This window comes from Seriola lalandi, unplaced genomic scaffold, assembly GCF_002814215.2.
Source record: "Seriola lalandi dorsalis isolate HSWRI2012SDOR001 ecotype SW California unplaced genomic scaffold, Sedor1 jcf7180002054524, whole genome shotgun sequence".
Lineage (NCBI taxonomy): Eukaryota > Metazoa > Chordata > Actinopteri > Carangiformes > Carangidae > Seriola > Seriola lalandi.
The window spans coordinates 450,782-477,994 of record NW_019525077.1 but is presented as its reverse complement, the minus strand read 5'-3'; the positions used below and the strand labels follow the sequence as shown (position 1 = coordinate 477,994).

The following is a 27,213-nucleotide window of genomic DNA, read 5'->3' as shown; positions in this document are numbered from 1 at the left end:
CTACTTCTATGAGCTCGTTGAAAGTCCAAATGTGGCACGTTGAATGCATATTTACCTTTGTCTAGTGTCAATATTTGTAACTTTATGATGCTGTTAGATACAAAGCTCAGTTTGACACCTGGAAAAATTCTGCTCTGTGTATTGATTTCTGGCCTTGGTTGTTCTTAGTAGTTGAGTTCTGTGCCTCAGTTATTGGAGAGGGACTGATCTTCCTTCATCCATTCCCTTTAGTAATTTGTAAAAATGGCACAGAACAGCACTGAAGAGAGGTTGTGCTTTACTAGAATTCAGTCTAAGGTTTCATTTATTATTTATGATTCATTTATGAATCACCCTTTCTTTTAAGACACAGACATAAGAGCATATCTGAAGTCCGACCCTACAGCAGCTGTTGGTATTTAAAAAAAAAAAAGAAGCTGTCTGACCTAAAACTAGAAAAAATATGGCAGCAGTTTTTCATGTACCATAACATTTTTCTCACCCTTTTCCAAAGATGTCTAAAAGCAACAAGTGAGAGGCTGGCACAGTGACCACAGTGTCTTGTTTTAGTTGATATTTTTTCATTGTTTTGTGTTTTTACGTGAATCACTCAATAAAAGTTAAAGTCATCAGAGTAAAAGAAAATGTGATTTATCTGCGACAAATATTTTGACTCCGTGAGGTCTTCTGCCGTCGTTTCTTCCATTATCACTACTAAAACTACAGGCAGCTGAATATCTTACGTAATGTCTCCTAAGTAAACAGCACAATGCTTTTTCACAGGGTGTATTCACACCAAGCACGCTTGAAACACTTCAGCTCAACCAAGTGTTCTCTTTTAGTTTTGTTTGTTTGGTTCAGTACGAAACTCCATGATTGATTAGGACTGAGAAAACAACCAGCTGCAGGAAAGCAGAACATTTTGCTGTTGGATTTCGACATGAGACAGCCAAAGCTTTCTCAACGCAAGAAGCTTTTCATTGCCAAAATGATTAACTTTGTATAATGACAGATAACCCAGAAATGTTTTTTGTAAAATTTTGTTTACAGCCTTGATAATCTCAAAATGTGACATTTCGTTCAATTTAGATAGAAATAGAAAGAGAAAAACAAAAATAAATCCACATTAAAACAAAACAAAAGACATTTGACATTTGACAATACCAAGACATTTGCACACTGCAGGCTGGAATGGTTCTCTTGCCAATGGCTCCACATTCTAGTCGATAAAAGTGTGATTCAAGATGAAAGAAAATAAACTGTAGGTGTGGTCCTACAGAGTGTCGAGAAAATCCAGATGTTGTGTCTGCATAGTGGATTTATTTGATGTAGCACAGCACCCCCATGTGTTTGCAAGTGTGTAATTATTGGATGTAGAAAAGGCTGCGGATGCACATCTGTTCACTCCAGTGGAGAAATAACATGACGTGACTGCTTACAGGAAAGACTTGAGCTCAGCTCTCTGTACAGATCTGCACTGTAATATTTAAATATTCAAGTGTTCATTAAGATACATGACACATGGGAACAATTTATATTTACATTTTATTCGATCAGTTGAGAATTTATATTTTCAGCAGCTGTTGTGCAGAATTTTGAAGGTAGAAGTTATGCCTCATTCTTGTTGTATTTTGCTCTAATCAAAGCAAGTCAGTTTTATTTATCCAGCTCAAAATCACAAATTTGGCTCAAGAAACTTAGAATCTGTACAACATACGACATCCTCCGTCCTTAGACCGTCGATTCAGATTTGAAGGAAGAACTCCCCTAAACACTCGTGTAACAGCGAAATAAATGGAAGAAACCTCCAGGAGGGCAGCAGAGGACGGACAGATGCCATATATAATCAGATATGTGCTGTTTCTCCTGAAAGACAGAGCAGAAAAATGGTCCTCGCTTTTATAACACTTTTTCAACTATTAACTAACAACACCTAAAACACACTATAGCTATTATTTTATTTTTTATTTGAACATTTTCTTGCGATTCTGGGCAAAACCTTAAGTAAAGATGCACTAAATCACAGATACTTACAACAACATTAATGTAATACTAATAAAATCTATTTATATACCACGCCAACTTCAAAAAAATCATCAAAGTGCTTCACAAAACATTTAAAAAATCTCCAATATCATTTGAATGTAATGGCCCTGCTGCAGATGAGAATGAACAGTTCCCATCACCTCCTGCTCATGTGTCTTTTCCTTTGTGTTTTAGTGTCAGTGAGTATTTCCAACTTGTACCCAGGCTGTGAGAACGTGAGCGTGCGGAGCCGCAGCATGATGTTTGAACCCAGCCTCACCAAAGGCGTCCTGGAGGTCTTCTCCCCCGTCCACAATGCTCTGTCCGCAGCTGACGACCAGGCCACAAAGGCCATTGACATCCAGCACGCCAGCATCCACGGTGAGAACCAGAGGCGTACATTTAACCAAAACTGAAAAAAAATATTTTCTTCGCCCCCTCTTAATGTGTGAACATTCATGGTTAAACCTCCTATCACGTGTTCCCCTCTCTGTAGGTGTGGGGGATTTCAGCGTGTGGGAGTTTTCGGGGAACCCGGTCTATTATTGCTCCTACGACTACTTTGCAGCCAACGACGTCACGGCGATCCATCTGGTGCTGTTCAGCCTGGAGGAGCCGTACGAGACCCAGCTGGGCCACATCACCTACTGGCTGAACCTGCTGAAAGCCCTCACCCTGCCCCAGGACAACATCGGTGAGGACTGAGGGCGGGGGCCTAAGAAAGAAACATTTTAAATTTGATCTATAAGTGTATTGATAAAGATTTTTCTAACATTGTTTGGAGCACATTATACATCTGTAAGTGCTGTGATAGTGGATTATTGATATATACACCTGGGAAGTCCTGACAACAATGTAATATAATGTGTAGTATGTAAAAATGTGACATATGTTCTGTGTTTCTCCAGCTTTTGGAGGTCGGATCCAGCAGCCTCTCATGGTCGTCCTGGTGGCGACTCACGCTGACCTCGCTGACGTCCCCCGAGCTTTCTCTGGAGAGTTCAGCTATGACAAGGAGAGCGCTCTTCTCAAGGAAGTCAGGAACAGGTCGGGACTTAAACCACAGCACACATGGCTGATAGGGAGATTATTTTGTTGTTGTTTTTGCTGTTTTTTATGGGAGGATCTTATTCAGCACATGGCATCTTTCCCATTGATTCTGTAATAATGTGACTTATAGCAGGTAAAGCTAAGTTTGATACCACTGTCATTAGTGTAATTATTGGTAGTGACACCTGTTTGATGGGTCAGACTGAACAGTCAGCTGTAGTACTTCACTATTTCCCACCAGGTTGTTGTTTATTTTCCAATATACAAGACATGGTCCTTCACCTGAAGAGATTTATCTTTTTAAAAAGGCTGTCTTCTTTTTTTGTTTGTCTTCAGGTTCGGGAACGACCTGCAGATCAGTGACAAACTGTTTGTGGTGGATGCTGGAGCCTCAAACTCCAGAGACATGAAGCTGCTGAGGAGTCACCTGCAGGAACTTCGCACCAACATCATCTCTGTGAGCTCTGCTTTCTCTCCTGTGTCTGTTTCCCAGCCTGATTGTTGTGTGTATTTTAAACCACTTACTTTTACTGAATCTTCCTGAAAGAGCACGTGCACACAAACAACTTATAGATAAATATCTGACAGTATTTCTATCAAAATACTTGCTGAACCTGGTTGAAAATAATCTGCTTTCTATTATCGGATTATAGACTTAACATTGATGAAAATAATCATATAAAAGTAATTTCTCATTTGTGTTAAACTTAAGAAACGATAACATACAGTGAATCCACTTCCTGTTGTAGAGGTGTAGTCCCATGATGCTGTTGTCGGAGCGTTTGCTGACCACGCTGCCGACCTGGAGGAAGCTGAGCGGACCCAACCAGCTGACGTCATGGCAGCAGTTTGTCAGCGACGTCCAGGAGCACATCAACCCTCTGGTCAGCCAGGATCACCTGCGCACACTGGCCCTGCAGCTTCACAGCATGGGGGAGGTGCGAGTTTGTTTATCAGCTTCAAACCAAACTGTTGGTAGCCACAGGAAAGTAAAATAATGATTTGCCTTTGTGGGGTAAGAAGAGCACACTGAGCGTGAAAACCTAAGAGCACATACATACAACTATAAAATTAACCAAAGTATTTGTTCAAACTATCTGTCGTAATAAAAAATTAATTCAGGATTATTTATTTGTCTTTGTGTGGAGATAACGGTGCTAACAAACTGACATGACATTTACAAACAAAGATACCACAAAAAAAACCCAAAAACATTGCCGTGGAAACCAAATGTGAGAGTTCAAGTGAGTGCCAAGTTTTGGAAAGTGCATTAATAAAATTGCCAGATGCAGGATACACGGCCTATAAAGTGTCTCCAGTTGGGAACTGTGTATTCAGGTTTATGTTGTTTCTTTTCGCGTTCAGCTGCTAAACAGCTTGGAGCAAGATGAGAAGAGTCCCTGACAGAGGGGGGATGTATTATATTATTTTGAATACAAATTTTATTTGTGTTGTACAATATGTCTTTCTACATTAGAGAATTCATTGAACCTGAAGGGAACAGTTTCCAGTAAAACAATGATGGTCTATTACATATGGTGACTGTTTTGTGGTATTTTATCAGATGAAAATCACCATAATAGAAAATATAATTTAGAATAAGAGGTGCGCTCCTGCTGCTTATTGTTGCTGTTACTGATTTTGTTTTAACGGGATGTATTGTTTATATCGGCCGCTGTGAGGAAAAGTCAAAGGTTTTTATCAACATTTATCACTTACTCCAGCAGCTGACTGTCAGTTCACCAGACTACCACCAGGATGCGCTGTTTCTTCATGAATGAATTAAACCAAATCTTAGTTTTCCTTGTGCAACAGGAACATGTTGTTTCTCTGTTTATTTACCAGAATGACTGTTCTCAGGAAGCCGAATGAGGAACCTGTGGAACCAACCTGAGTTTCAAAAGTGTTTCTTCATGTGCTTGCTGTTGATTTTGTCTAAAATTAAGTCTGATGTTACTATAATCTTACTATAATTGCAGCATCTTCAACAACGTATTTTCTATATGTTTGTCAGTATGTTTCACTGCAATTAACTTCTCTGAATCTTCCCGTCTTCTTTTTTATCCACACCTATTTCTCTCTCATTGCTTCATTTCACTCTGTGCCTTCTCACCTTCTCTGACTTATTTTTACTGTCAACTTACTTGTTTCGTTTCTTCTTGCTTTCTCACCACCTTCACCTCCTTTACTTCCTCCCCCCTCCCTCAGATCAACATAATGCAGAGCGAGACGGTGCAGGATGTTGTTCTGCTGGAGCCTCGCTGGCTCTGCAGCAACGTCCTCGGCAAGCTGCTCTCCGTGGAGACGCCCAAGGCCATCCACCACTACAGGGGGCGCTACAGGCTGGAGGAGGTGCAGGCTCTGGCTCCGGAGAGCGACGTGGACGAGCTGCTGCAGATTCTAGATGCCATGGACGTCTGCGCCCGCGACGCCACCAACCCCTCCATGGTGGACGTTCCAGCCCTCATCAAGACAAACGGCCTCCACCGCTCCTGGACCGAAGAGGAGGAGGAGGAGTCGCTGATCTACGGCGGGGGACGACTTGTCCCTGCCGAGCACCTTACCCCCTTCCCCTGTGGCCTGTTTCACAAACTGCAGGTGAACCTGTGTCGCTGGAGCCACCAGCAGAAGCCAGAGGAGGAGGGCGGGGAGGATATCGACGGAGATATCCACCTGTGGACCAACGGAGCCAAGGTGAGCCAGGGCGCAGTGGAGGCCATGATTCTGCTGGTCAACCACGGCCAGGGGGTGGAGATTCAGGTGCGTGGACACGACTCAGAGCGGGCCAAGTGCTACACCCTGTTGGACACCATCTGCAGTATAACGGAGAACCTACTGGCCTCCACGCTCCCCGGACTGCTCACAGCCAAATACTACCTGAGTCCTCAGCAGCTACGGGAACACCACGCCCCCATCATGATCTACCAACCCAAAGATTTCTTCCGCGCCCAAGTCCAGCGGGAAACTTCCCTCACCAACACCATGGGTGGCTACCGGGAGAGCTTCAGCAGCATCCTGGCTTTTGGCTGCGCTGAAGTTTACCAGCAGGGGATTCTGGGAACAGACATCCACATATCGGACGTCCCCTTGTTGGCTCGCAGGAAGCTCTGCCGCATGTTGGACCCCCCTGACGCTCTGGGGAAAGACTGGTGCCTGCTGGCCATGAACCTCGGCCTCACGGACTTGGTGGCCAAACACAGCAACGGGACTCCGAACGGCGCCTCTGAGCTGGACTCAGACCAAGACTCCCAGCAGGCCGTGCTGCAGCCCAGCCCGACTGCAGCGCTGCTGCAGGAGTGGAGCGGGCGAGCAAACGGCACGGTCGGCGTGCTGATGGCCAAACTGAGGGAGCTCGGCCGTCGAGACGCCGCCGACTTCCTGCTCAAAGCTTCTCCTGTTTTCAGGGTCAACATGGAGGCAGTGGGAGGGGCCGCCAACGGCTACCCGCCCACCTGCAACGGAGGCACATCGTACAACTCCATCAGCTCGGTCATATCCCGCTGAACCGAATACGGTCGACTTTCTGTCCTCGCCAGACGTCAGACAGTCGGTCTGATGGGACATTTCCCCTGAACAGGGCCGCGACAGACTCGTGTGCGAATGAACAAGTGCAATCGTTACCAGAGAGTCCAGCTGCTCGCTCTTCAATCACTCCATTAAGTCGGCGTATGAGCCAGATGTTGTGTTTGTGCTCTCACCTGTACAGCTGACCTTTCCTTCCACTATGAATGTTGTGAAAGAACTAAACGTCCTGAGCTCCAAAGAGGAATCCTGTGCTTATATTCTGTTCTTAATCTTGTTGTGCTGCTTTTCTAATATTCCCTCCTGCTCTACTGTACACGCAAGTCTCCCTCCGCTCACAGATAACAGTCAGAAAGTTGAACTCTCTACACGGAGGAACGGACGTGGTTCAAAAAGAAGGTAGCCTCATGTTTGGACCTTTTTTCATATCCATCCTTCAGTAAAAACTGAGGATTTTATTGTATCAGTGTACATGAGGAAGCTGTGGTCTTTACTCACTCCATCCGTCACAACATACGGTGAAATCTCCCCCCTCGCTTCTGTTTTACTGGTGTAACATTTGGCCGTTCAGCGTAGTATTTAATAAATTAACAGCATTTTTCAGAGTGCCTTTGTGGCCTTCTACCTCCCTAAAGAGCACAAATAGTCTTGTTATAAAAACAAAGTAGTTCTTTCTAACATTTGAAGAACTGTGCCTTGTTGACACGAATAGTAAAAATTTCTATCAAGCAGAAAGAAAAAGATTATTAAAGAAAGAACACGAAAAAGAAAAGCTTGGCTCATTTTACAAAGTTTTGAAATTTGAATTTCACTGGCAAAAAAAAACCAAAACAAAAAACAAACACGACTGAAATCAGATCGTTAGATTTTCTGCTGTTTGTTTAATGTTTGGGAGTCGGTCAGGAGATGAATGAGACGTGATATTAAATCAGTGTGGAGTCTGTGTGATGCTCTGTGGAAGCCGTGGGCTCAAAGGGAAACTACTTCATTCATTTTTAATCGGTGTATTTGTGGGTTTTTTACCGCTGACCTTCTCGTAGTTTTATCCCTCATTCATCCATCTAACAACACCAATGATTTGTTGATTGATTTGGTGACGCTTTATTTTACAGGTTTGTTACTTCCTGATACTTTCTTGAAAGTTTCCTGAACCGTGTAATTACAGGAGAAACAGTCCCAAAGTGTCTGTTTGACCTGTGATTATTAAATAAACTGGAAGTTACAGACAGGTGAAATAAAGCATTACCATGACTTTTTTGGTGATTCTTCGTTTTATATGTCCCAGAGTTTCTTGATAATCTCCAGGGAGTTTTCCCGTAAAGAACAATGTAATTTGGTACTAATTCAGATAATTGTCTCAGACTTTTCTCTTGTTAATGTTTCGACTTGGACTTTTCTCAGTCTCAAGCGACGGTCTCGCTCATTACAGTCTTTGTTCGCACACTTTTCCCACCTTGTTGCTCTTTGCATTAGAGATGCGTCATTTACAAGAGCAGGTGATGTTTAATTTCTATAGTGTGTCTTTGCCATTTAACAGGCAAGCGTCATCATGTTGAACGTGCAGTTCATGAGTGGACAGATGTCGAACTCTTTTTTTTTTTTTAGATTTAATTATATCTTTGTTGTGATCGTAGTTTTAACAGATAATGCAACATTTAGGCAAATAGAAGTTTCAACATTTCAAACTTTTCTAAACTGAGGAATAGTGGTGAGTTAAATTACCATTGACTGTCACAATGAACAGTAAGAATAATTAAATTTTTCTGTCTTTTGTTCCCTCAGTATTGACTGAAGTTGTCCTGTTGTGACATCACAAAGTTCAGGAAGTCCTGACGGCTGGTTTTAAGGCTCAGTTTCTGAATACAGGCTGTGTGCATTTCTCTGTGGACTGAGGCTTTCACAGTATTAATATACAAACTAGACCTGCTTTATAATCAAAGAACTTTATATAGAATTTATACATTATGGGACCTTTAAAAGAAGTGTTAAAATCCAACCATAATACACTCTGCGTTATGTTAAGAGCTAATTGGAGCGAATAAATTAATATAATTATCTTTCCGGGAACCTTCATATAGATTTTTCATTCACATATCAAACCCTCTCTAGGAAACTATTAGGAAACCATGGGACCTGTAAAATAAAGTGTAAATATAAATGTGTTCACCATTTACACAAAGGGAACTGTAGCCATTTTTACAGAAAAAGGAGAGTTTTTTTCCTAAAGTACAGTGTCTTACTGAAGGCGTTGATCCTTCCAGCATCTAGATTTATTTGCTGTAGTGGGTTCACACATCGTCGCTGAGCGTTAATGTTAAAAATCATCATGGCAGACGGAGTGAAGCTCAGCACTGACGCTGCTAATCTTCAGGGTCCAAACTGAGAACCCAAACTGTGCACTCATACAGCGTACTCTGAAGAGAAAGTGCCATCAAGGTGATAAAAAAACAACCTAAAGGAAGGTGAATTTTGTCTTTTGTACCAAGCTAAAAAGTGATGTATTATATCTACAGCCTGACACTGCACCTTTTTAATGCTTCCTCAACAGGTTTTCTGCATTAGTGACCAGTGCTTGGACGTCAACTGTCATGTTACCGTCCACAGTGTCAGAGTTTCGCTCGGTGGCATTGACTCCTGCTTCTGTCTGAGCTTCTCTCAGTATCGCTGTCAGTGTCGGTCGGCCACGCGTGGCTTCACATCTTCTTTCAGTTTGTCTTTTTCATAACGCGAAGCTGCGGCTCGGACACGGTCAGCAAAAGCAGGGAAAAAGAAAGAAGGCATGAAGTTAGTATTGTTAGCTGAAAAAGGCCAAAGGCTGCTGATGACAGAAATGACCCAGAAAAGCATTTTCACCTTGTGTAAGCTGGTATTTTATAATGTTTGTGACCTGACATGGACCCGAAAATGCTTCTTATTTCAGTACATATGTGATGATGTTGGGAAAAGAGTCTTTCATTCTTAAAAAGTTAAACTTTGCGGATGTAAAGGGCCTTTACATCAGGACATAGTGTCACAGTTTGATAGAAGAAAAGCTCTGTGCCAGTATTTCCTGTCTGCTTTACTTCCTCTCCAGTGTTAACATCTGTGCACAGAGATGAAACGAGACTTTAAAGACTATTTCAAATATGTACTCCTTCACTATTTTTGTCTCAGCCTGAACTTGCCAATTGACACAGCAAACGTCTTGCTGTGATGTAAATACTCGAGGCCTGTGTCTTCGACTTCGTCCTCTCTTTTCTGTTTGTTTTCAGCTCACTTATTTTCTTTTTTTTTTTTTTTTTTGCCCAAATATGTTGATTACAACGAGGCAAAATGAATGTACTACACAATCTTCCTAAGAATAAGGTGACAAGTAAAGAAAACAATGAAACCCCGACGTGTGTACAAAAACATGACGCAGTGAAATGTCACAAACTGGTCATGAACATTGTTTTATTTTCTTATTTTATTGAGGCTTTTGTTGAAGTTGTGTATAATCGTTGCCAATGTCACACTCACATTCATTCCTCTGTTATTGCCTTGTACAGTATACAAATGAGAAGTGATTCTTCAGAAAGGGAAGTGAATATTATGTTTCTGTTTCTCTTGTTCCAGAAAAAGAGGCACTTTTTTTTTTTTTTTTTGGTAAAATCTGAGAATCAATATAACATTATTAAGTCTCTCTCGGATGCTTCTGGCTGCGGGTCCAACTGAAACACCAGGATTTAAAGGTTTTCTCAGAAACATGTTTCTGGTGGACGGAGGAAAGACGTACTCGATGTTTCTTCTGAGTGAATTTTCCCCTCGTAGACTCCGGTCTGATCGCCACATTGCACAAGCGTTTTTGTTGCTATTTATGTTACGTTCTTTAAGCATGTCTTGGAATGCCATGTTCTTAGTACTTCTGACACTTTATAGTGTAATACATTTTGTAATAAATTCTTTACCTAAGGTACTTGTCCCTGTCTTACTTGAGGAGATTTTAAAGGTTCCTGAAGTAGCATCAGAACAGATAATCTTTACTTCAGCGGTTCCCAACCTTTTCCAACTCAAGGCCCACATCCGGCCCAAAACAACGCGGAGGCTAAAAAGTTCCATTTTTCTTTTTTGTTTAACAGGGTGAGAGATCACTTGTCGATTGACCATCTGTCTCTTGACTCTTTCCTTTTAACTCTTCCTGTTGCCTGCTATATATGTATGTATGTATATATATTTATATATATATAATATAGACATGTATATAATTACAGCTTTCACCAAAATGTTTCTGTTTTGATTTTTGTCGGTGCCACTTGCAATACCTTCGCAGCCCACCAGTGGGCCTCGGCCCACAGGTTGGGAACCACTGCTTTACTTTATCAGTTTTAGACATAAATAAATATATAAATACATTTAATTACATATCAACAGGCTAAAACGCTCCCTGTGAAGAGGATTAAAAGACTTTTTACACAAAAGTTTACACACAAAAACATGTTTTACAGCAGTGCTTCCCACCCTGGGGATCAGGACCCCCAACAAAGAGGTTTTGACTAAAAGGACAAGAGGATAAAATAGAAAAAATAGTTCAACTACACGGAATGTATTTATTTATTTATTGCACTTTTTTGTTGTGAATTCCTGAAAGTTATTTTATTTGAAGTTATTCAAATAAAATAAAGGAAAAAAGTCGCTATTTGATTGAACTGGTCACAAGGATGACGAGGATTTTCAGTGACAAGTTGATGAGGATGTTACTTCTGTTTCACGGTTAAGGAGCCGAATATGTTGGTAAAATTTGGTTTTACTGCACAAAACAGGAAGAGCACGCCTCAAAAACCGAGCTGACATTTACAGAACAAGTGCTGTGGACAAGGCCGAGAGAAAGATCACTTCATTTATAACTGATCTTTTACAACCTGGGATCGGTACTTTACTTTCTGTAATCATCAATTGATAGTTCAGTGTATAAATTCATTATTATTCAAGTTAACTTATTCTATTTTCTTGTTTTGTAGAGTTTACTTTTATAGAAAACTGGTTAATACCACTTGAGAGGCTGCAGCTTATTACCAGCTTCTAGCTACAACCAATTTTTGCCCTTGGGAGTTTTTTTTTCTCTCTTTGTCATATATGGTATTTGTGTAACTGAGATTTTTAAAATCAGTGTTTTACATTTGGACTTGTGCATAACAAAGATCTCTGACAGGAAGCAGCCATTTTCTAAACCTCGGCTCGTAGCCTGATTTCTCTGAGTTCCCTGTTTCTTTTGTGCGTGTAAACAACTGATTAACTAACACTAACGACAACTTACACAACAAAGCAGAGTTCAACATTTTGTAGGTCAACACTTCTCAGTACTTGTGGGACATATTTCACTAGTGTGTGAGCTCTGTGGTGGCTGCAGGAGCGGGCACCGGTCCGGCAGCTACAAGGAGGGAAGGGGCCGTTAATCTGGAGAAATCACTGTCATTAACACAGAGAAAGTGGGAAACCTTTTGCTCCCGGTCGATTACATATCTACCAATGTCAATTTGAAACAGGTTTTTTTTTTTTTTACAACTGCACAGTGAACACAGACTACAGTACGTCTACATTAAAATAAGTGGTATGCAGCTTTTCAGTTCAGGTGGAGTGACAGTTGACCTGCAAAATATTACTGGAAAAGACACTAAATGTGCACAAAATGAGACTTTTATGTGTCCTATCTGTGATTTGATTCTAAAGCCTGAAGTAATCCTCCTCAAGTTGTGATTCAATATGTGTGTTAGAGAACACCCAGGTAAGAGATGATATTTGTTTTTGGTTTACATGTAGACGGGCAGATAACAGAGAGTGTGAAACCTCTGAACTCACCACATCTTAACTGTGCTGTTTTCAAATGGAAACACATTTATGCTTGATATAAAACAGCTGCTCCTGAAAAGAGAAGATTGTGGAAAAGATGCCAAAAAAATATAGAAGAAAATCTTTGTTGACAACAAGCTGAAACTTTTACAGATTGTATCTGGTGTAATATCTTTTCTCCACTATGTGTTGGGCTTTAACAGCCTGACAATGACTGTGTTTAACACACGGAGGACAGATAAGACTTCTAATAGTATCAGTGATGGCCGATGTTTGCATTGCCAGAGCTGTGGCACCAGACCATGAATATGCATCATGTCAGGACTTCCAGGAAGTGCAGTCACAAAGTCTGAGTTAATCAGGGTCGATGCTCATGTGATTGATAAGACTGTGAAACTCTGAACAGGCCGATTTGTTTATGGCATTTAGAAGATTTCTTATTGACAGTAATAATAAGTCAGACACCAGTGGTGGAAAGTTACTCAATACATTGACTAAAGTTCTCTGTTTGAGATGCTTTATCTTACTTTACTTGAATATATCTATTTTGTGCTACTTCATACTTCTATTCCACAACATTTGCATTTATCCAACAGCTTCTTTTTGCAGGTTCAGATTTTACATGGAAACATATGATAAACAAATGACATATGACACATTTCTATAGATTAAACTACCCAAAAGTAAATTGAAATAATAAAAACCAGTAGTAAAATGTTGCTTACAGTTAATAATAATCAATTGATATGACATATAATAATATAACACTGTAAAATGAGCTATTTTCTGAGTACATTTACTTTGATACTTTAAGTTTATTTTGTTGACATTATTTCTGTTTTTCTTTACTAAAGTAAATTATTTGACTGAAGCTTCCCCCACCGACAGAACCAGTGAATGTCAGACTAAAGTCCAGACATTGACCTCAGTATTTTGAAGGTTAGTGTCTCAGTTACATAAGACTGAAGCTCAATTTTCACCAGATCTCTGACACAATTTTATATGCAAGAGAGTAGGATAGAAATTTCTTGAAATTTCAGACTTTAAATATGTTTTTTCTTTTCATATTTTATTTATTCAGCTGGGCAAATATTGAATATTAAAATTGTAAATATTTCCAGTTTAAAGGCCTAAATTTTCTCTGAAAGCTTTATTTACATGAACAAAAATTAAACATTTGGAGGGAAAATAGGGAATCCCTTTTGTATTCATTTATTTATTTTGGTTCAAGATCAGTCAATAGTTTGACACTTTGAGGACTAAGCTTATTGGCCCTCTGTACCATAAATATGAAGCTGGAGTGACCAGCTGGTTAGCATAGCTAAGCTTATCTTAGCTTAGCTTAGCATAGCATACAGACTGGAAACAGGGCTGCTGACACAGACATGAAAGTGGTATCAAGCTTCTAACCTAACTCTTGACAAAAGAGTGAACTACTCCTTTAAATATACTGAGTCTTAAAATACTGGAATTTATCAGATAAACACTCACATATAAACAGTCTGTTCATTACCCTCAGCTGCTGAAACTGGAGTTTACAGGAAGAAAAAAAAAGAAGGAAATTGATGAAATCATACAAACCTCACACCAACAGAAAATACATTAACAGTGATATAATGTGACATGACTCATTTACATCTGTCCATGTCATGACTCATGTCTTTATGCTGTCACATGCAGGATCTTCCTAAATTTCCTCGTGTAACTGTGTGGTTAAGCTAACATGGTGTCCTACTTTACATCAGGTCTAAAATTATATGGTTTCCTTGCATTTGCAGAAAGCAGACTGCGTCCTCAGCAGTGTGACTGGATTGTATTGCTCAAGCAGAGCGACACATGACAACGGTTGACTGAGCGCTTTCTGTACGAGCATGCAAATCTGCCCAGTTACCATCTTTTAGAGTCATCTAGTAACTGCACTTGTGTTTCCTCATCGAGTTAACCCTCTGAGGTCGATGGATGTTTCTATCAATATCTTTGCGATTATACAGCGTAGAAATATGGTCTGAATGTTGTTAAAATCTGTAGACTCTCCACTTTCCTTTGCATACTCTTGTGAGATTGTATGTGTCACAGCCTCTAAAATTTGCGAAAGTAGAGTGACAAGACGACACTACGACTCAGCAGTATTATAAAATTTCTGCTATATCTACTACTTTACTCACATGTTGCACTGTTTTTATGAACCTATAGACTTTGGTGAACCCATTTCAACCCATTAAAAACAATTCATCCACATCAGTAAAGGTTTGTCTTCACAACAGATTTGAAGAGTTTCAAAAACCAGGCTTCAATTTTTCACATCTCTTTGCTCTACGCCTCATTATAGAAAGAGCAGAAGAAGAGAGAATTGTGCTAGAAAACACTTGGGTATTATGTTATATGCATGAACCCTTTAAAAGGTGACTTTAAGAAATAATGTAGAAATCAAGAAAATGCCCTCAGAGGGTTTAATGTTGTAAGTTAAATATGTATATTTAGGTTAAAGTGCAAAGGTTTTATCAGCAAATTGTACTTAAGTCAGTCAATAAAGCTCATGCTGAATAAATATTATTCCCATATTATTCCTAATGCATCAATTTGTAAGCAGCATTGATGAGGTGAAGCTAATTTTGGGTTATACAGGTTTGTATATTGTATATTGGATAAATCATTGGATCAATATTTCATGAGCTTATCGTCTCTTTTATACAAGAATAGAAGGAAGCAGATGACTCACAATATAACAAACTATTCCTTTAAATGTCTCTATTATCTCGAAGGCAGCTGCACTGTAGCATTAAGACACAGCCACTCACCTTTGTGCACATGCTTGTAAAGTCAAACAATTTCCTATGTGCAATGTGATGAACATATCTTGACTGTAACAGGCTGCTGTGGAGGCCTCGGTGATATACTTACCGTTTCATTTATGGAGTCGACATTCCTCAGATTAGGACGCTGATCGATCAACACAACAGCTGAGGAAGGTTATCAGCTGCTGCTCTTCTTCCCATCCATCAGTCACAAAGGTTAACAGACCTGAACTGACGAACACGTCTTCAGACCAGGGTCAATATCACTCCTACATGTTGTTGTTTTGTTTTTGTTTTTTTAATTCCCACGTAACAGCCTCAGTTTTTTAACAGTATTGATCCAGGAGCTGTTTGCTTAGGTAACACAACAACATTAAAGGTCTGCAAACACGCTAGCAGTCTAGTGAGGCAGCGGTACTCAGTATACACATCAATACATTGTGTATTTGTTCCAGATCTTCACCATTAGACTTGTATAAACTGTTTATCAGCGGGTTTATGTGGCCATTTCGGGAGATTTTCAATGATGAAGATCATGTATTACAATCAAAAGCTCCATTAAGATTGTTTGTATGCTAACATTTAACACGTTCTCCGTGTGATGCAGGAAAAACTCCTTCACGGAAAATGAATAATCAGTGACAAACCAGTGAAAATATCTGGTAAGTTCAGTTTTAAAGGACGATGTTTCCATTATTCCAGTTTTATTTGCATGTAGAATTAAGTCCAACAGATGAAGATAAACATTTGATTGAGCTCATTCTTACACTGAAACAACACTTTAAAAATATGAATTGGCAGTTTAATGACCGTGGGGCACATTTTCTAAATTAACGCATTTTCTTCACAGTGAGAAAAAATAAATCAGTTTTGGGTCTTGAAAATTAATTCTATGTGGAAAAGATACCACTGAAGTTATTATCTTCATTTTGTTTTATCATATTCACTTTATTCACAAGACCAGAAACCACATTACAAAGTTACCCTTTTGCAACACCGAAAATCTGAGGGTGTTGGATCGTAAACGGTACAATATGATGATGTATAATAAAGCAGCAACACCTCATTTTAAATCCCCTGTTTATAAGCAGTATAGCAATTATAACGTCTCCTATGAAGACATATTGTATTCATTATTATTATCATTCATTCTTTAAACAGCAGCCTCCACTTATTGTTGTTGTTGTTGACAAATACCCCATTTATTAAAAGTGTATACTGATTATGAATAATAAAAACCTAAAGTTAAAGTGTTAGCAATTAAACCCAGTTTAAATTGGGCTTAGAAAAACTTTTCACTTCCTGCTGTTGCTGCAAAACACGTGAGATAAACTTCAGATTCACAGGGTCAAAACGTCACAGCTCCATTAATCTCTTCTCTGAACAAATATTTTTGAATGGCAGTCGAAACCGTCAGCAGTCGGGACAAGTTAAGACAAACCCAGAGTGCTGCAGCCGGCAGACAGTCATGTGAGCGTGTGGGTGGAGTGTGGATGAGCCTGCAGTTCTGCAGCTGAAGCTCCACAATGAACCCAGAGGAGTGTAAATAACACAGCCTGGAATTTAGTAGAGGACACGTAAGACAAAAGTCTGTCCCTGCAGTGCTAAATTCACCAGTGGTGAGGCCGTCTTCTAACCCAACACTTGGTTCAGTTTGTTCAGTACAGTAAGAAGGGTGATTTCCCAGTAGCTTTACATTTATACTCATAAACCTCCACATTGCAACTGCTTCTGGAGGCGTCCCATTAAAACCACAGACTGTTGCTGCGGGTCACCATCACCCAGGTCACATACCACAAGTCTGGACTCAAACACACATCACATCTCCTTTAATGCTTTAGTATGTCTTTTCTTTTTCTTTACACATCCCCTACTTCACTGTAAACTTGAACCCTACAGCAAAGTACTAATGAAGTGCACTATGTGGTAAAACCTAATGTAGAATCAATATGTTGGCTATGTAAACAACTGTAAAACAAGAAAAAGAAGAAGAAGAATTTGGTCAATTTCATAGTCCTTTGATCATTTTTATTTCTAACAAATCAAAAAAATTACATATGATACAGATAATTTTGTTTCAAGATATTAAAGATATAAATGATCTCACCTCAGTGGCATCATTTGCTCTGCCTTAAACAACAACCAAGACCTTTAATATTTCTTGATCTATTTTTGTTGATTTAAAAGTGAAATGTGTGTAATTGTTATGTAAATGAATTCAATTATTTAAGCATAATAATGAAAATAATTGGGTTGCAGCTTTGCAGTTCTCTTAAAATGGAATAACATTACCTTGCTTGTCTTTCTCTTTGTTAATTACTTGACACATAGAAAAAAAATTAAGAAATTAAATGAAGCACAACTTAAAACGCATGAGCAAAATATGAATTTCAAGTTTTCCAAGTATTAGTTTATGTATTTACTTGGGGTTGTAGGGGATCAAATTCTGCCCAAGGCCCTTAAAAAGGCCAGGCTGGTCCTGTGTCAAATTACCAGTGTTGCAAAAATAACTTTCACTCCACTTATTGATCTGTTTCCAGTAACAATAAATGGTGAGACCTGCTACAGTTTATATCTAGTCAGAGATAACTGTTTTTGCTTTAGCTAATAGGCTAATTTGATTACTTATAATGAGTATTAATAATAATTAATTAAGAGTACTGAGCAGCATTGTAAGGCACTATGAATCTATTAGAGGATTCTTAACATTAAACAAGTCGAAACAAACGACCCACAGTAAATAAAAATGCTTATTTTCTCTGTTTTAGCTGCTACAATCCTGCACAGAAAAAAAACAACACTGTCCTCTTTTCAACACACTCCTGAAGGGGGGGGATCACGTGCTTCCACGATGACGTTTATGTTGGGGGCGGGGCCTCACTGGGAATAAACAAGGAATGAACCAATCAGGGAGCTCGGTGGGACGTTATTCAGCTGCCACTCAGGCCTTTATAAACTTTGTGTACCTCCGTCGAAGGAGGCTATTTTCTCCTTCTTCATCTACGACAACAAAGTGTTTACAGTAAGTTTTAACATTATTCGTTTCTTCCTGCCTATTTTATACCTAAATATTGAAGCTCGACGCCTAAATTCACGATATAGAGCAGAAAATACCGATGAATATTTGTTTCTATGGGGTTTTTTTTTTCGTCATTTGTGCCAGATTTAAAAAACATCACAGAGTCCATTTAAAAATGTTTGATTAAGCCGATTTCTCAACGCTATTCTATTTTTTCCGACAGAAATACCGATATATTTATTATTATCCACTAGCTTTTGCCATCTTGTTTCTTTCGGCTGCCTTTGTCGTGGTCTGCCTCTCTCTGACGAGGAGCAGCCATTGCTTGTTTCTTTCCCACGGTTTAAATTAAGTAGGAAAAACGACGACTTCGGCCTCTAGCGGATTACGTTGAATATATCTCCATCTGTTCGCTACCGGTTAAAGTTTTGGTTTTAATTTCGTTTTCCTGGTCGTAGTTTCGATGTCCAGGCTTTTCTCAGCTCGGGTCCCGTGACTCTGCACAAAACAAAAACAGGCTCAGTTTATGGTTGGGATCTGGCCAAGTTTCCGCTCTCCAGTTTGCAGGAGAACAGCCTTAAAACAATCAATACAACCATTTTTTTTTGCCCCCTATCAGACAGTCAACATTGTGTTATTATCCAGATCCCCCGGTATTTTTTTGTTTATTTGGCCTGACTAGTGTCCCTGCCTTGGGCCGAACAGACGGGAAATGACTGTACCGTCGGGAATGTGTAATGCAGCGTTAATGCGGATCCCATTTCAGTACGAGTCCGAGTGAACAAAGTGTACAGCCTCTGGATGCATGACAAGCTTCACGATGGTGGAACATGTGATGATGAATTTCGATGGTAAATGACCATGACTTGCGCCTTTTCCTGAGAAAATAAGGGATGTCTTTTGTAGTGGAGTCTTTTTTGCTTCGTCATTGTCAGAGCTCCAGGCCTCCATCAAAGATTAACCTGCTTCTTTGGAAGTTGTGGCGTAACTTATTGTGTTTTCTTGTTGTTTTCCAGTAGGAAGCCACAATGCTGCCTCTTGCTGTGTTGGCAGTGTGCCTAAGCGCAGTCCTCTCAGCCCCCACTCTGGATGCACAGCTGGATGAGCACTGGGACCTGTGGAAGAGCTGGCATGGTAAAAAATACCATGAGGTGATGCTTTTTTCTTCTTTCTAGCAAGTTGTTTCGTCTGCCACTTCCAGTGGGGAAAGAAAAGTGTTAATAGTGATTGTTTTCTGCAGAAAGAGGAGGGCTGGAGGAGAATGATATGGGAGAAAAACTTGAAGAAGATCGAGCTGCACAACTTGGAGCACTCCATGGGCACACACCCCTACCGCCTGGGCATGAACCACTTTGGAGACATGGTGAGACCACCCTTATAAAAAGAACCATTTCTGAGCAGGAAACACTTATCTGGTTCTTTGGAAACCAAAGAAAGTGAAGGAGAATGGATTTGATACAGCTGGCATATGATTGAAAACCTGGATGGAAGCAGTGATTTTATTTGAGTTCATTCTGTCAGAAAACATTGTGAACATCCTGGGACAGAAAGGAATGACAACAAAAAATAGATTTAATATCACTTGAGGCATGTATGTACAAGGTCAGGAAATAAATGTAAAATGAGATCAGATAAAGCTACATGTAGTGCAGACAAGGTATGTATAAAACTGGGGCATGCCACAGGATAGAAACTAAAAGTTTAAATAAACGAGTCAACAATTGCTAAGAATTGAGCTGCTCTAGCACCGAATTGAGGTTAGATCAACAGCTGCAGCTGAAAACACACATGAAAACCATTTTATAATCCCAAAGCACAGCTGCTCATCACATTTTGTCTTCATGTTTTCTTGTTTGTGTATGGTGCTGTCTAATTCACATTGTCAGTGTCACTCAGTCACTTCACTTTGTGTTTCCACAGACTCACGAGGAGTTCAGGCAGATCATGAACGGCTACAAGCGCAAAACAGAGAGAAAGTCCAAGGGGTCCCTGTTCATGGAGCCCAACTTCCTGGAGGCCCCACGTGCTGTGGACTGGAGGGAGAAGGGATACGTCACTCCCGTTAAGGATCAGGTAACGTTGTGTTTTTTTCCCCCTCTGTTTGCTCGTGTCCCATGTAGCCTCAGGGCTGCCTCGCCGCCACACCTGGTATGAGCTGTCAGGGTCTGGTTGAACATGTTTTTGTTCCATTGTATCCTGCACAAAAACGTCTATTAAGGACATATTCAAGGGTTTATAGCAACTTAAACGAGCACTTGTGAATAATTGGTGTGTGAAATAGATTTTTCAGAAACCACGAAAAGCACACAAACAACCAATTAGTCCTTAGTGTCACACATTAATATTAATGAAAGTAAAAAGGCTCAGTCTCTATCAGGATCAGTCGTTCTGCTGGAATCACAGTGAATCAGTGAAGCAGCTCATTTGTTGTCACAACGAAAGACACTCAGGTTGCATAAACAATGTAAACCACAAGCTCCTATTTTAAGAGCCACGTTGGCATCAAGGACATAGAGAGTTGTTGCCCCATATCAGCTGTTGCAAAACTTGGTAAACATGATGATGTAATGTGCAACTCACGACATTTGTGTTGTCACAAATGTACTTATAAGAAGTAACAAGGGCACCCTGTCCACTGAAGTAAATGTGTTGCTTGAGCAGGCAGATAAGATGGCCAGTTGTGGGTTGTTTTTGTTATCTATGTGCTTCACACACACACACACACACACACACACACTCCTCCTCCTTCTCCCTGACTGTGCAGTTTGTCCTCTCCACCTCCTCGACATACATTAACACACTGTAATCTGAAACCAGTCCGACCGGCCCACTGTAAACAAAGCCAGGGTGGCACTAACACGGTCCTATACATTAAGTCAACGTGCTGGAGTTAAGTGTACAGTATAACCCAATTTCTAACTCTGGACATAAAGTGCAAGAACAAGAGGGAGTACCATAAAAGCATATTAAAAGACAAAACATAAGAATAATAAAAAAAAAAAGACAGTAAGGGGGAAAGAAGAAAGCTTAAAAAAAAAAAAAACTAACCTAATAACTAATATTCAGTTTTATGCAAACAACAAAATGACTAATAATCAGTCTTGCAGATTTGTCAGGACAAATACCAGACAGACTGTTTAAAGGTGAAGATCAGGTTGAATTCTGGATTCTCATTGAAAAGTCATAAACCAGCAAATTATAGGAAACTCTAAACTGCTTTGTTCTGTTTCTGTCTATCAAGATGTTGTCTTAAAATTATATGTCTGACCAGCACTCCCAACCCCAAAGATGTTCACTTTACAATCATAGGAAGCTAAGATCACCAACATTTGACAGACTGGAAGTAGTAGTACAAACCGTTATTAAAAATCTCTCTCTCTCTCGCTCTCTCCAGGGTCAGTGTGGCTCTTGCTGGGCTTTCAGCACCACTGGAGCTCTGGAGGGTCAGCAGTTCAGGAAAACCGGCACACTGGTGTCACTGAGCGAACAGAACCTAGTGGAGTGTTCTGGACCCGAGGGCAACGAGGGCTGCAACGGTGGTCTGATGGACCAGGCCTTCCAGTACGTCAAGGACAACCAAGGCCTGGACTCTGAGGAGTCCTACCCTTACCTGGGAACAGTACGTATCTCATGTAGGAAGTCTGGAGGATAGGTCTTAAAATGTCTGGAAAATCAGATTTAAAGGCCTTAAATGCGTTTGAACACACTTGAAAAAACTCCTCACCGTCACCTTTATTGATCTTAGTGCCCCTTTTTTAAAGTTGTTTCTACAGGAAATGATGATCAGTATATTTTGGACCTAGAGGTCTGTGTCAGCACCATAACATCCTGTCCACCATCTTCTCTTATTCCAGGACGACCAGCCGTGCCACTACGACCCCAAATACAACTCTGCCAACGACACCGGCTTCATCGACATTCCCAGCGGAAAGGAGCGCGCTCTGATGAAGGCCGTGGCTGCCGTGGGACCCGTGTCTGTCGCCATCGATGCCGGTCACGAGTCTTTCCAGTTCTACCAATCAGGTCAGTTCTTGGTTTTGTGAAAATGTACAAGGAAATGTGATGGATGGATCTGCATAAATTAGCTGTTAGATTGAGATTTTAATTGCTTGTATTCCACACTATTTATGATTTTATTTAAAGTGGCTATAATCAATGTTTTTATACTAACAAATATATTAAAAGATAATGTAAAAGGGGTCACGCGTGGTGATACAGAGTAGCACCAGAGCAGACAGACACAGTGGAGCATTTAGCAGCTAAAGAGCCAGAAATTTTTCCTCAGGAGTCGGAGACATAAAGCAGAGTTGAAAGATTGAATCCTGGACTTACAGTCATTAGGTGGACACACACATGACTCAAAATGACTGATGACGTTGTTCTGTAACTGTTACATGTGTAAATAAGCACTGGTTTGCTGACGGGTTCAACATATCAACCCAAAATGTGGTGATGTGACAGTGTTGTTCACGACCAAGTGACTGGAAAAAAAAAAAAAAAAAAAATCGGCTACTGCAGGTTGAACTTGTGGCTGACTGGATGTTTGGATGTTATAGGAATCTACTATGAGAAGGACTGCAGCAGTGAGGAGCTGGACCACGGTGTGCTCGTGGTGGGTTATGGCTTCGAGGGAGAAGATGTGGACGGCAAGAAATACTGGATCGTCAAGAACAGGTCAGTAAAATAACATTAAAATCTGCTGTTTGAAATAGAAATGTTGAAGTCTGTGCAAATGCCACACATTGCATTAATTAGATGGGGTTTAGTTCTTTTCTATATATTTGGTTTTCCAATAGTGTTTTCATTTTCAAAAGTTTTTCTAAGGGACTGTGAAGTCCTGAAAGAGTCGGAATTCCAGATCTTTGTATTAAAATGTCTAAAATCAACTTAGTAAAGTCAGACTTGCAAAAGAATTTTCCATTTCAAACTTACATTTGATTTTATTTTTTACATATTTTCTTTTACAGGAATACTGATAAACATTGTTACATAAGAAGTAATACAATAAGTGTAATGTAAATAAGACTTCTATCTGAAGCTCGTTTCCAGCTGCTTCCTGCTGTTAGGTTTAGTGCTCTAAACTACATCCACTGTAATTCTATAACAAAGGGAGCAAATCAAATTAAATGTTTTCCTGATCTTTGTTTGTCTCCTTTCAGCTGGAGTGAAAAGTGGGGAGACAAAGGCTATATCTACATGGCCAAAGACAGGAAGAACCACTGTGGAATAGCGACGGCAGCCAGTTATCCTCTAGTCTAACATTTGCACAGCTCCACTTTGTTGCACCATAGTGTTCTTATTGCAATAGTCCGTCTGGAGACGAGGGAGGAAGCTTTGGTCGGATCGACACATTGACGGGGATTCTGCAACGTTTTTATGAAGAGAAACACTGTTGTTTTTAGGGAAATGGCGCCATTGTGTTTTGGCTGGTTTTATGCCACTTTATTATGTCTGAAAATATTTTAGTTTAGTGTTTATTCTTTGTAAATATGTGTATGCTACTTGGTGAGTGATTCGTTAACACTTGCTTCGGTCATTGTAAATGATTTTTTTTTTTTTTTCTACTTTTACTGTGATCAATTAAAAGTTGTGAAACACTAGTTTTGTGTTTGGACTTCTGTGAAGATTCTTTAAGTAAATAACTTTATAGATGAGGTTTGACTGTATATTACTGTTCTGTAGACAACAATTAGTTGAGCGACAGAAACTTAATCTGCATCTACTTAAATATCAATTAATAGCTTTGAGTCTTATTTGATATATATATATATATATATATTTTTTTTTTTGTTTGTTTTGTTTTATAAGAAAATCAATATTAATTTGAAAGTCTTTGGGTTTTGGATTGTTGGTCAGACATAACTTGACATTTAAAGACAACACCCCAAGGCTTCAGGAAATTGTGACAGTTAATCAATCACTGATGGCCTGCTCCTTTATCTGGTACAATAAATGTATTGTGCATTGTCCCTGTTAAACAGTAACTAAATTATATTGTAAAGCACTATTTCATAGCTGTGAAACCTACATATCAGTCACCACTATTGATCTTGTTACTAACTTTAAAGACTCACTCAGACATCAGCACTAATGGAGGCTCATTGATAACTGAACCCTTCCTTGACAAATTTGGGAATCTAAGTCACCACATAGTATTTTTAGCTGTTAAAGATGATGGAATTGGTCACAAAATAATTTTTGGAATTGATTTATCTTCGATTTGAATTGATTGATAAATATTCCAACTCAAGGTACCACATACAAAATTTTGGTATTCAGAGTGCTAAATGAGGCCTCTGCTGTACTCTTAATCCCAAAGGCTGGTTTAACATGTAGGGCAAAGATGGAGTCATATGATCTCATGTCCACAGCTCAAAGCTGCTCTCTGATGTCTGGTACTCTTCGGATTTTATAGGATTATTGATTCTGGCAACAATGGTGTTGATTCATAAGGAAATGGAGTCACCACTTCACTGTGCGGAGTGAGGGCGCCTAACATGACCTTATAAATCTGTACGTAACACCATGAATACAATCTATAAGCTTGTTCTCAAACTTAGGTTCTAAAGGTATTAGGTGTTAACTAGGGCTGCACCTAATTATTATTATAACAATGATAAATATATTATAAATAATGATTTTTATTGTTGATTCATTTAGAGTAATAATCTAACTGATTTAAAGAGTACTGTATGATGAACTATACAGGGTCAAGTTTCATAGAGCTCTTCAAATGTCGTCATTAAAACGTCATGGTATAGTTAGGCATAAAATGTCATTGTCACCTGCCGTAGTGATGTGTATGTGTGCTGGTCTGCCCTCTGGCTTACTATTTTCACTGCCAGCTGACTCAGCACAGCTATCCCTGATCCCCAATCAAGAGCTAGAGTTGAAAAGGCAGATTGAGGAGACTTGGCCAGTGCCAGAGTGCCGTCCATCAGCGGGATTTATAGTAGTTACCTACACTGATAGTGATCTTATCTAGTGGTTATTTTTTATTTGGTTTGTCTTAGTATAGTGGTCAATTACTGATTTAAGTTACCAGGTATTACTGTGAGTTTTCTGTTGTGGATTGCTTTCTTTTCTGAATTAAATTACTTATTTTTTGGACTGAATCTGTTGTCCTGTTTCTTTCTATTTTGCCCAGTTCATTTTGCCCATATTCATTGTTACTTCCCTCAAACCCTGGACACCGGGAACGTAACATTCTAGTATAGTAAGGCATAAAAAGTCATACTATAGTTAGGCATAGAAGGGTTTGAGTATAGTGAGGCATAAAAATGTCAAAGACCGTCACAATATAGTAAGATATAAAAATGGCATAAAACGTCAAAAAATATCATAGTGTATTAGGGCATAAAAACACATAAAAACATAATATTTAGGTAAGTCATAAGACAACAGAGTATGGTAAGTCATAAACATGCCAATAAACATCTTAGTATAGTAAGGCATAAAAATTTAAAAAAAACATCATATCATAGTATGGCATAAAATGCCATAAAACATCATACAATGCAAAGGAATAGAACAACAGAGTATAGTACATCATAGTAAGGTATGGATTTAAAAAGGCAGAAAACGTCATGTTATATTCAGGCATAAAAGGTCATAAAAATGTCATAGTAAGACAAGGCAAACACCATAGTATGGAAAGGCATAAAAATGCCAAAAAAAAATAATACTATAGTAAGGCATAAAATGTCAAAAAAGCATAATAATATATTAAGACATAAAATATCATAAAAAGATAACAGTACTGTAAGACATTAAACATCATAGTGAAGTAATGCATAAAATTGATAAAAACGTCATAGTATATTAAGGCATTAAACATCATAGTATACTAAGGCATAAAATGTCAAAAAAACGTCATATTATATTAAGGCACAAAATGTCATAAAAACATCATAGTATGGTAAGGCATTAAACATCATAGTATATTAAGACATAAAAATGACAAAAAACGTCATGGTATAGTATGGCATTATATGTCAAAAAAACATCATAGTATATTGAAGCACAAAATGTCATAAAAACATCATAGTATGGTAAGGCATTAAACGTCATAGTATAGTATGGCATAAAATGTCAAAAAACGTCATAATATTTTAAGGCACAAAATGTCATAAATACATCATATTATGGTAAGGCATTAAACATCATAGTATATTAAGACATAAAAATGACAAAAAACGTCATAGTATAGTATGGCATTATATGTCAAAAAACGTCATTGTATAGTATGGCAAAAAATGTCATAAAAACATCACAGTATATCAAAGCACAAAATGTCGTAAAAACATTATAGTATGGTAAGGCATTGAACGTCATAGTATATTAAGACATAAAAATTACAAAAAACGTCATAGTATTTTAAGGCACAAAATGTCATAAAAACATCATAGTATGGTAAGGCATTAATCGTCATCGTATATTAAGGCATAAAAATGACAAAAAACGTCATAGTATAGTATGGCATAAAAATGACAAAAAACGTCATAGTATAGTATGGCATTATATGTCAAAAAACATCATAGTATATTAAAGCACAAAATGTCGTAAAAACATCATAGTATGGTAAGGCATTAAATGTCATAGTATAATAAGGCATGAAAATGACAAAAAACGTCATAGTATAGTATGGCATAAAAGGTCAAAAAAACATCATAGTGTATTAAGGCACAAATTGTCATAAAAACATCATAGTATGGCAAGGCATTGAACGTCATAGTATATTAAGACATAAAAATGTCAAAAAAACATCATAGTATAGTATGGCATAAAAATTACAAAAAACGTTACAGTATAGTATGGCATAAAATGTCAAAAAAACATCATAGTGTATGAAGGCACAAATTGTCATAAAAACATCATAGTATGGCAAGGCATTAAACGTCATAGTCGTGTAGCGTAGTGGTTTAAGCAGGCGCCCCATGTGTAGAGGCTACAGTCCTCGCTGCAGTCGGCCCCGGTTCGAATCCCGCATCGGACGGCCTTTCACTGCATGTCATTCCC

The 27,213-nt window shown here is 39.1% G+C and overlaps 2 protein-coding genes and 1 long non-coding RNA gene across 5 annotated transcripts in view; 2 read left to right on the top strand and 1 right to left on the bottom strand.

Moving 5' to 3' along the window:
- The window catches only part of dapk1 (death-associated protein kinase 1), an 81,986-nt gene extending 71,480 nt beyond the window's left edge, over positions 1-10,506 (top strand). Inside the window, exons 21-26 of one of the 2 annotated variants that reach the window (XM_087176064.1) lie at positions 2,230-2,385; positions 2,501-2,698; positions 2,913-3,051; positions 3,391-3,511; positions 3,804-3,992; positions 5,263-10,506. In XM_087176064.1, the coding sequence (XP_087032190.1) occupies positions 2,230-2,385; positions 2,501-2,698; positions 2,913-3,051; positions 3,391-3,511; positions 3,804-3,992; positions 5,263-6,558 (2,099 nt within the window). In that variant the 3' untranslated portion in view covers positions 6,559-10,506. Of the gene's footprint in view, positions 1-2,199; positions 2,386-2,500; positions 2,699-2,912; positions 3,052-3,390; positions 3,512-3,803; positions 3,993-5,262 lie in introns of both variants that reach the window. The other variant, XM_023414388.2, reaches the window with a different exon arrangement.
- On the bottom strand, positions 1,506-15,740 carry LOC147818685 (uncharacterized). 2 transcript variants are annotated; one of them, XR_015437736.1, is made up of 3 exons: positions 15,283-15,740; positions 3,781-3,974; positions 1,506-1,845 (listed from the first exon to the last, which is right to left on the bottom strand). It is a non-coding gene; the product is annotated as an uncharacterized LOC147818685 (long non-coding RNA). The 2 variants fall into 2 exon arrangements; XR_015437735.1 differs by lacking the exon at positions 15,283-15,740 and adding an exon at positions 5,199-5,331.
- Positions 15,741-18,040: 2,300 nt separating this feature from the next.
- ctsla (cathepsin La) lies at positions 18,041-23,795 on the top strand. Its single transcript, XM_023414391.2, has 8 exons — positions 18,041-18,198; positions 19,212-19,346; positions 19,436-19,558; positions 20,116-20,268; positions 21,590-21,814; positions 22,050-22,218; positions 22,752-22,869; positions 23,355-23,795. The coding sequence occupies exons 2-8, from the start codon at positions 19,224-19,226 to the stop codon at positions 23,452-23,454; spliced, it is 1,011 nt and encodes a 336-aa protein (XP_023270159.1). The 5' UTR covers positions 18,041-18,198; positions 19,212-19,223; the 3' UTR covers positions 23,455-23,795.
- The last annotated feature ends 3,418 nt before the right edge of the window (positions 23,796-27,213 follow it).